The sequence below is a fragment of the Lacerta agilis genome, chromosome 1, assembly GCF_009819535.1.
Source record: "Lacerta agilis isolate rLacAgi1 chromosome 1, rLacAgi1.pri, whole genome shotgun sequence".
In the NCBI taxonomy this organism is placed as follows: domain Eukaryota; kingdom Metazoa; phylum Chordata; class Lepidosauria; order Squamata; family Lacertidae; genus Lacerta; species Lacerta agilis.
In genome coordinates, this window is record NC_046312.1 from 14826477 (window position 1) to 14836316 (window position 9840).

Below are 9840 nucleotides of genomic sequence, written 5' to 3' on the forward strand. Positions count from 1 at the left end.
GCTCAGGTTGTGCCTAGAGGCATATGCTTTTTAGAATTGCCGCTATTCTGGGAAATTATCTAAATCTGAACAGCCTCATTGAAGTCTGTCACTGCAGTCTGTATGTTGGGGGATTGGATTCATCTCTGGGAAATGGAGGCCCACTCTTCCAGATGGTAATAAATATCTAAATATGAAAGTGACCTACTTACCAGATTGAAGCTTTCACTTTGTAACTGACTGCAATACAATCCCTCTATGCTTAGCAGCTTTAGAGCATTTCCTGTGTTCAAAACATCAAAATTGACCTGACACACCCAAGGTGTCAAGGATAGTATATGTAGTATCTTTAATTTGAACTAGATAAACCATCAAGTACAGTTTGATATCCAGCATTGAATGCCATTACCTTTGTTTGCACAGATTATCAATTTTATAAAAGGGTTCTTATCAATGAGCCGGTTTAGTCAAAAAGCAGTGTTATTTTGGTAATAAGTTGTGTCCAAAAAACGGATCAGTTTGGTAAGCAGTGCATTTACTTGGAATTCTAGTTACTCTTCAGTCATGTTAGTTGTAATTGCACAAAGGTCACAAGCAGCAGAAAATTAAGATTTAATTACAAAAATACATTTCAAGAAATTGTTTTTTTTTAAAAAAAAAACCATATATTTTTACAATGGCTTTACTCTGAGCAAGTTCTCTGTGTGAACAATGTTGTTAAAAGAGCCTCAGTACTTTCCAAAGAACTTGAACTTGTAAGTGCATAGCAGAATCATCAATTTGGTTACAACACTGGTTGAAAAAGACAGCAGCACCAGGATGAGGCAAAGCCTGAACTATTTCATATCCCTAGAGAAGAGTTTCTAACTCATCCAGTCATCTTTTTAATCAACTGTCAATGAGTTTTCTAAGCTCATATAGAAACGCTATCTCATTGAGACCCAAATGGATTAGCTACTGCCATGTTACTAATTTGGGAAGATTTTGCTTAATCAGATACCCTAGGATGTTCACAATCTATTAATGACAAAATCCTCGCTTCTTCCTGAGATTGATATTTTTCATTATGATTGCTTTCTTCATGCACTGACAAGGAACGATTTTGATTAGCTTTTTTTGATGCTGTGGAGTTACAAATCTCAAACACACTTAGTCCGCTTGCTGCATTACAACCAGAGTATGCTGCCACCATCTTTTCTTGTGAACTTTCTAAACTGGTGAGTGGCAACCTTTCACTCTGTGAGAATAGGTAGCCTGAACAATCCAACTCTGATACACTTGAAGGTTGTAAGATCTCAGCCTTCCCTTGCAGGAACTGATCTGTATCTGCAATCTCATTTGAAGCTTCTAGTTCAAGTGATTTGTGGCACTCCTTTTGCTGTAATCTATATCCAGTGCAAATGTTTGCTCTGCAGTTCTGTTCTGGGGGGGAACCTTAAAAAATCAAGTTAAAAAACACAAAACTTAAGTTTACATGCATGCTTTTCAAAACAAACAAAAAAGAAAGTGTTTTGTAAAATAATATTCATTTCATAAAAATTATATACCACCTGTTTGTGGTATATAATTGTGGTATAGGCTACCCATATAAAAAATTAAGCTGTTTAAGTATAATATTAAGCATTAAGAAGAAGAAGAAGAGTTTGGATTTCATATCCCGCTTTTCACTACCTGAAGGAGTCTGAAAGCAGCTAACAATCTCCTTTCCCTTCCTCCCCCACAACAAACACTCTGTGAGGTGAGTGGGGCTGAGAGACTTCAAAGAAGTGTGACTAGCCCAAGGTTACTCAGCAGCTGCATGTGGAGGAGCGGAGACACGAATCCGGTTCCCCAGATTACGAGTCTACCACTCTTAATCACTACACCACACTGTAGTTTATAAACAAACAGCTTCTACTTTGGCAACAGATTTTTTTAAAAAATCTGCTCGGCAGTGTTAACATTTATCCCTGAAAGGAGCCAGGTGGTGGAGTATTTACCAATAATAAATACTTGCATTATATCACATTTCCTTCCAATATAGGTTGAGAGCTAAACAAAGGTAAATCTTCAAGAGAGAATTGAGATATTAGAATTCACATACCACTACCTTCATATGCAGGACTTCTTTCCTTTATTTCACCAGGACTTGAACTGATAGTCACACTTTCTAACAAATTTTCAGCTCTGATCTTTTTTGCAAATGGCAACATTTCATCAGAACCCTGTTGAGAGAGAAAATAAACTTTATGCCACACAAGAATCCAAGTGAATGAACTTATGCCAAAAAGTATGGTTTGCTTTATTATATAAAGACCAATTTTGTATGGAAGATGAAGTATGCAACAGCTTATTTTCAGACATATACAAGCAAAAAAGCACAAGAAAAGTTAAATATGATACAAGGTTTGTACAGTATTATTGATGTGGCAGAATTCACCTATTTTATACCTCAGTTGCTCGTTTCTCTGTACATACACGTGCATCAGCAATTTTAATACACTCGGGTGCAGAGTCTATTGTTTGAATCATTTGCATTTCAAGATCACTGCCTATAATTCCTAGAGATTCAGCCACCTATGAAAGACAAGACACAATATTTTTGTCCTAGACCAGTAATACACAATTTATTCACAGTAAATTCCATTATTTCAAAATTCTTATTTACAGGGGGTAAGTCAGCAGGACATGTACCGGTACCTGCTTTCATTATTTCAAGGATGGTTTTATTAGACCTTACCAAGTCTTCTTTGTTAATATTTTGAGTATCATGTTTGTAAATAAAGCCGCTATAGCGGAAAATTATTTAACTATTGTGGTGATTGTTTTTTACTCCAAGGTACTATATTTGATCTTAGCAAGTAGGCTTAAAAGCAAAAGATAGAAGCGCAAATATAAAATAAGATGTACTTAATTTCTGCTTATCTTCAATATTTGCTATTTATCTTCACACTCCTTCTTTTAAAGAAAATGTATTCAGTTTTACCTGCTGCACTCAGTTTAGCTACTGTTCACAGCCACACACGGAACCACCCAACATACCTTTGGGTTTTTTATTGCCAGAGGGTTGTTTAATTCAGGAGTACTCAAATAGTCTTGGCACATTTTCTTTACTATAGTGTGCAACTCTTCAAATTCCCGGTATACTTCTGGAAAGAGTGCTTTTGTTGGGTATTTTTTTCCTACCTGTTTAGTAACAAAAGCTACATAAATATGAGCAAATTCACAATCATGTGCTATAAGTATCATTCAAGCCTATTATAATGCAAACAAGTAACAGGCGATTAAAGGCAGAAAGCACTATTTGAACCTCTCCAGCAAGTCCCCTATCTTGACCACATTGGTTTGGATCAGAGCTGTCAGTCCATCTGGTTGTCGTTGGGTTAAATTGATCTTATGTTAAACAGAGTCTGGAGAAGTAGGGACTGTGGAGTTAAGAAAACTAGACAACAGATGCTGTGGTTCAAGGTCCAGGAAGATTATGTTAAGAAACATAACTCCTATCTACCTGTTATGAGAAAAATATCTCACTTGAATAACTTACTGTACTAATCTATATTTCCATAAAGAGTGAAATAAAATTGTTGACTTTCCCCCTAAACTATAACTTCAAATAGGGCAGGGAAAGTGATGTGTCCCACTTCTTCAATCTTCCACCATGTAATTCCTTGTACTCCTCCTGGTTAATCTAGTTTCATCCAATTTTTGTTCATACCCACATGAGAGACTCAAGTTTAAAGAGTTTGACTATAGGAAATTAAATGCACATTTGCAGATAGTATTTATTATTCATTTATTTTGTGCAAGACGTATCTTACCTTCATCAATAGGAATTCAGATACAGTAACAAGTGTTGTAAAGCGTGGAAGAGCCAGCTCCATAAAATCTTCGTTGGCACATTGCTGGATCAGCTATTAAAGATCATAATAATTTCTTTAGAGAAGCCATAAAGTCAAATCGCTAAAACGCCAAGTCTAAATACATGAAAATGGACAAAGAAAAATGCATGATATCTAAGCAATTTATTATAGAAAACAGATAAATCACTGAGAAATGTCAATGTTAGGAGACAGCTCTTATAGTCGCTGCCAGAAGAAATTCAATTTTAAAATCCCAGCAGTTATGTCTAGGGGGCACCTCACACAACATTCTTCCTGCATGGAGATGATCAAAACTAATACAGAAAACATGTACAACTTGTGTGAGGCACACACAATTGGATTATTTTGCCATGGGCAGACACTTCATCCAAGTTTTCAAGAGAGCCTCCAAAGCCTCGTTTACTACATGAAAGGCTAGTTACCAAATAGAATCTTAGCTGGCAGATTCTCAAAGAAAAAATAGTAATTCTTTCACCAGATAACTAAATAAGTTGAAGGAGTTTTAAATGGTTGAATCTGCATAAATGGTTACATATGTATAAATAGCTTTGATGAGAAAGGCATGCTTGTTCTTAGATGAAGCAGCAGGCAACCTTAGAAACATTTCCTCCTGCCTGAAGAGAAAGGGATAGTTCTTATAAGATAGCACCAGCCATCTCCCCATTTTATACTTATATCAAAAATAATTTGCGGAGATGGACTGGTGTGAATCCAGAGGGCAAGATAGTTCAGAAGTGAGGAAACATCCAGGCGTCTCTAGATTCACAATCCTAAATATTTTTACCAAGGTGTAAGTCCCACTGAGCTCAATGAGACCCAGTTCTCAGTAAACATGCTTAAGATTGTATTGTGAGTACTGTAGCCTAATGGAGAAACTATCACTAGACAAGCGAGCATGAATAATTGTGAAAAGGAACCATACCTCTTTTAGCCTAGCTTTCCTTCTAAATATACTGTGGTGCTCTGCTGACATATTATTAAGACACTTTGAAGAGAACTGACTGCGCCTGCTATATCTTCCAGAATACCTTGATCTTTCAGCTGTCTTTGGTCGGCCACACCTTCTTGGTTGTTGGGGTCTTCCAGGACCCAAATACAATAAATCGGTGTTTTGATGTTCTATTAACTTTCCATCTTCTGTAGATGTAGAAGACTGTAAAAAATGTTCATAAGGATGCTTTAAACAGTTTTGGCTTTTATGTATTAATTTTTCAGTTTGGAATGATTATACTAACATTATCCTATAAAACTATCAGAGTTAAGAGACACATATACTTCCCACATCTCACTTCAATAGAAGGAAGATGGCAAATTCCTTTTCTCCTACCTTTAATGCACCATGGTGTCACATCATTTTGGTTTGCTGTTTTACCATTTATTTTCACATAACCCTGTCTACTTCCAGAAACAAGGACTACCTACTTCTTGACACAGTAAGGAGCATGGATAGAGCAACAAGGCACAACAATGATGCCTTAATATTCCAGTTGGAACACTGGAATTACTGCAGCTGGTAAGCAGTTTTCATTTGTTTGCTACTTGCAAGGAAGCTTCAAAATGAATCTTGCAATTGAGAAGGAGGACGGCAATAAGACTACTAGCAACACTTTTACACTAGTTACCTTATCTATCCACTAATCATGACCAATAATTCACAGTATTTTAAGACCAGTAACAGTATTGCTTTCACATGACAATGACCTAAAATAAAATAAAAAATTGTCCAGTAGCACCTTATAGACCAACTAAGTTTGTTGTATAAGTTAGGTCTATAAGGTGTTACTGGACAATTTATTTATTATTATTATTATTTCGACTGCATCAGACCAACACCGCTACCTACCTGAATCTTTAATGAGCTACTAGCTTTTAGAATTAGAAGCGTGAATAGTGCAATTGTTTAAAATATTCCAGCAATGCCATTCAATGAAGCCTATTGTATAGATTCCTGTAGCCATGAACTAGATTTAGGTAAGTGGCAGAGGGAGAACCAGCTTGCTCTGGAAAGGCAGAGGGCATGAGCTCACCATTCCCTGGATAATCTGAAATAGAAATATATATATTTCTCTTACCTGTTGCTCATTCTCTATAGGAAGATTATTTTTCAAGTCTACAGATGATCCAATTTCATTTATTAAAGGGGCACTAATTGTTGGTGAAAGCATCTGATGTATACTTTCACAACTTGTCTGCCCAGTACACTCCAGCAACCGTCTATTTATAGCAGAAGATTGTGAAGATTCTTCCTGCCTATGAGCTGGATTAAGTTTATAATGCCGTGCTAACCCTCCTTTTCCTATATAGGATTTTTCACAGCTTTGACATTTAAACAATTTTGGCTTTAGGTCATAGTTCAAAGGACCAAATAATGAGCACACTTCTTTCTCCTTGCCTCCTCCTTCATCATCTTCTAGACTTAGCTCAGCATAGTCATCAGAATCAGACTGGTGACAGTCAGCCAAGTCTTTAGTTTTAATGAATTTGTAATCCTTAGCTTTATATTTGGGAGGCCTTGAAATTCGCCCAGAACGAGTTTTCACTTTTAGAGATTTTTTAACTCTATATTTGTACTTCTTCTCGTGGTTTGTGAGTGAATTTGCTGAACAAGATGGGGCACGAGTAACATTTGGAGACTCTGAAGCAGCTATTGTAACAGATATGTTTTTCTGTCCATTGAGTAGTTCATGTGTTATCTTGCCTGAGGAAACTTGTCCAAGAGGATGTAAAGGTCTCTGCAGAAGCAGCTGAAGGGTAGGTTCAGAAGATTTATGTAACAAAAATTGCTGTGGTCCAGGCACTGTAACAATATGTGGGTTAATAACACTGAGTGCTACAATCCTGGAATTCTTCTCAAGTGGCTGACTCATGGCTGCATTTTTTGATCTTTGAATTGCTGCAAGAGATAGCTCTGATCTTTCTTTCTCTTTTTTCTGTTCTGGCTGTACTTGGACACAGATGGTTTCCAATGGCTGTAAGAAAAAATAAAGCTTGTTTAAGCACAATGTCATAAAAGGTTTTCTATGCACTCTTGAAAATGAAACTGATCTAGATCACCACAAACTAGTTTTCAAAAGTCTCTTTTAATCCAAGTAAACACAGTCAAGATTGGTCTGCAATTGTAGCACAATTGACTTAAAAATAAAAACACCTCTAGCTTGCATACTCCTGAAACTACTATTATATACATTCATCTACTTGTCATATCATTGTAAGGATTAAAATTAAGGTTTTATGGAGAGTGAATTTTTAAGAGTGACCTGAAGGAGATCAAGGGCAGGAAGGGGAGAAATCATGTGCTTTTAACTGTTAACTAACTGACTTGCTATTGTTAAGCAGCGTGGTCTAGTGTGATCAGTTGGTGTTTCATCAATGGGAAACAAATGGACAGGATTCGTGAAAGTTGGTAATCTCTTTTCATTTTTTTATGGTACACCCCCCAGATCAGTAGAGGGAGCAGATGCTTATGCAACTTTAGAATGGGCAGAAAGCAGTAGTGGAGGAGGGCAAGAGAGGGAGGGAGGGAGGGAGGGCAGGGTGTCCTGGGTGTGATGGGGGGCTGGAGGGTGTCGGAACCAAGCAAGTTTTGGAGATGTTCCCCAAAGAAGCTCACAACTTTGGGGAAGCTACACCCCAGGCGAGGGTTTTTCCCTATGTCACTGGCAGAGAGGTGGGCATTCACAATGGAGAGTGCATACACACGTGAAGTTCTTGAAACTGGGGGTTGTTGAGACTTGCGATGGTTGTGATGGATGGGCACTGCTTACCTTGCTCTCTGGTAAATCTACTGCTTCAGAGGAGTGCCTGCTTTGTACACAGGAGATCCATAATTTCTTTTCCTCCCAAGACACTTTACGTTTCCAGTGCTCTCCCTCTCATTCAGAGGAAACTAAACCCAGTCCCTGGAACTATTCACCCCCATGTAAAGTAGCACTTTGGTGACCCTATATTAATTTATTATTATTATAGTTATATACCACCCTTCAGCCAAAGATCCCAGAACAGCTCACAACATAAAAACACAAAATACTTAACAATAGTAATAACAACAACAATAATAATACGTATGCTGTGTTTTTATGCTGTAAACTGCTCTGGGATCTTTGGGTTAAAAGCGGTATACAGTATAAATTTATTAAATTAATAAATAGCAGCAGCCCTCCGTGACCCGCAAGCTGCTGTTGTTATTCTGCGACTTAAGCATCAGCGATCCTCACACCACTCACGAAAAATCCCCACATAAAGCTCACAGGCTTATTTATTATACAGTACCTTGGTCGGCAGGAGCCTGGCGGGGACACGGGGCACCTTCTGCAGCCGCTGCGCCACGTCGTGCGGGATACTGGACACCGGCGGGGCCGCCGAAGTCGAGGAGGAAGTCGCCGAGCTGAAGCCCTGAGCCAGAAAGTCGGGATGAGAAGCCGCGAGGCCGTCGTCCTGGGCTACTGGAGCTTCCCGCCCTTGAGGCGATGCCGCAGCCCCGGCGATACGGCGGCCCGCGGGCATCCTGGAGACGGGCCTCCCCGTTTGCTTCCCAAGGGGTAAGGTCTCGCCCGGCTGCTGTAGACGCCAAAGAGCCCCAGAGGAAACGGTTTCCTGGCCAAGCGCCGAGTCCGGGTCTGCAGGTCCGTTCGCTTCAGAGGCCGCCATCTTAGCGACCAGCTCCTGTCAGGGAAGACGGTTGGAAGTCTCCCTAAGCCCCGCCCCTGCCGCGCGCACGAGCGCTTGAGGAACAAACAGCGCCGGACCAATAGGAATCAGGCTCGGCTGCTTGCTGTACGTGACGACAGCGAAGGGGTGGAGTGAGGGAGGAGCAAGAGTTAGAGCGTCGCGGTGGGAGCCGAGGGGGGTCAAATTAGCTTCAAAAGCGTATAGTCGCTTCCCCGGAGTCTTGGTGTTTCTTCTTCGAACCCTTCGTGCACTTGCTCATCTCCTTGAAGCGAACTCCGTGGGCACATTCAGGATTTCGGGCAAATTGGAATAAATAAAATCGCAATTTAATTATGCCTGGAGGAACCGTGTTTTGTTTACATTATCCAAGGGGGAAGCTTTAATTTTTTAAAAATTATTATTATTATTATTATTATTATTATTATTATTATTATTATTATTATTATTATTAAAATGGAAGGTATTGCCAAAGTCAAAGTTCAAAACCCCGAGCAGATTAAATGGATAGACAAAACAAGTATTCTGACCTTATTTGTCTCCATAGCCATCTGTTAGAAATGCCTGCGTACAGAAATGTGCACAGCCCCTCCGCAGGATGAAGCCTGGGTGGTTTTTACTTAACCGGGTGGAGCACAGGTTTCTGTTTTTGTTGATGTACAGATACATTTATTTTTAAGTCAAGCATTTTTTCCTTAAAATCCTAAACATAAAAAGAAAATAGTTTTTCAACATCGCATAACCGTCGCCTTTTTTGCTCTTTGCAAAACGAACAAATTTGATTTTTCCAAGCGACATTTTACGGGAATCGAACATTGTTTGTTTTGTTTTGTGGCAGACGAACATTTTATTGAAAAGCAAAATGCTTCTATGTGGCCCGTACGGGGATCGAACCCGCGACCTTGGCGTTATTAGCACCACGCTCTAACCAACTGAGCTAACCGGCCACTGAGAAGACATTTTGCCGTCGCGTTCTTTCTGCTACTCGGTGACTCAAGTTTGAAGATTGGAATTCGTACAAAATATTAATGACTGTGCTTCTGAAGTTGCATGTCGTTTCTTTAAATCACAAATGTGTGTTTCACTGTAAAACGAAGCAGATCTGCATGCTGTTCAAAAGTGATCCATTTGAGAGTGTGAAAAATTGTAGTCGCGGTTATGAAAAAGGGCTGCTTCGTTTAATGTCTGTCTAATGGATATTTATTACAGAGCATCGACTACACGAGTCAACCCCTACGCTTTGCCTTTTTTTAACAGCTAGAGAAAAGGGTTATGGGCAAACGGTGTAACAGTTGGTTGATTTTCAGAGCTGGATACACCTTCGAATTCTTACATG

General features: G+C 39.2%; 1 protein-coding gene and 1 non-coding gene across 7 annotated transcripts; both read right to left on the minus strand.

Annotated features, from left to right (window-relative positions):
* Positions 1 to 635: 635 nt before the first annotated feature.
* ZNF839 (zinc finger protein 839) lies at positions 636 to 8501 on the minus strand. 6 transcript variants are annotated; one of them, XM_033139368.1, is made up of 8 exons: positions 8109 to 8501; positions 5912 to 6808; positions 4762 to 4992; positions 3777 to 3869; positions 3001 to 3144; positions 2410 to 2535; positions 2069 to 2183; positions 636 to 1413 (listed from the first exon to the last, which is right to left on the minus strand). In XM_033139368.1, the coding sequence occupies exons 1-8, from the start codon at positions 8484 to 8486 to the stop codon at positions 968 to 970; spliced, it is 2430 nt and encodes an 809-aa protein (XP_032995259.1). In that variant the 5' UTR covers positions 8487 to 8501; the 3' UTR covers positions 636 to 967. The 6 variants fall into 6 exon arrangements, with proteins under 6 accessions (XP_032995259.1, XP_032995250.1, XP_032995281.1 ...); XM_033139359.1 differs by having other exon boundaries at positions 2063 to 2183; XM_033139390.1 differs by lacking the exon at positions 3001 to 3144 and having other exon boundaries at positions 2063 to 2183.
* An 876-nt stretch (positions 8502 to 9377) lies between these two features.
* Positions 9378 to 9451, minus strand: TRNAI-AAU. The gene has a single exon. It is a non-coding gene; the product is annotated as a tRNA-Ile (tRNA).
* Positions 9452 to 9840: the final 389 nt, after the last annotated feature.

Coding starts and splice junctions, on each gene's coding strand:
- ZNF839 (XM_033139359.1), bottom strand. CDS start 8,486: ATGGCGGCCTCTGAAGCGAACGGACCTGCAGACCCGGACTCGGCGCTT. Junction 3,870..4,761: donor GGAAAGCTAGGCTAAAAGAG/GTATGGTTCCTT, acceptor GATCTTTAATAG/CTGATCCAGCAATGTGCCAA. Junction 2,536..3,000: donor TGGCAATAAAAAACCCAAAG/GTATGTTGGGTG, acceptor TGTCTTTCATAG/GTGGCTGAATCTCTAGGAAT.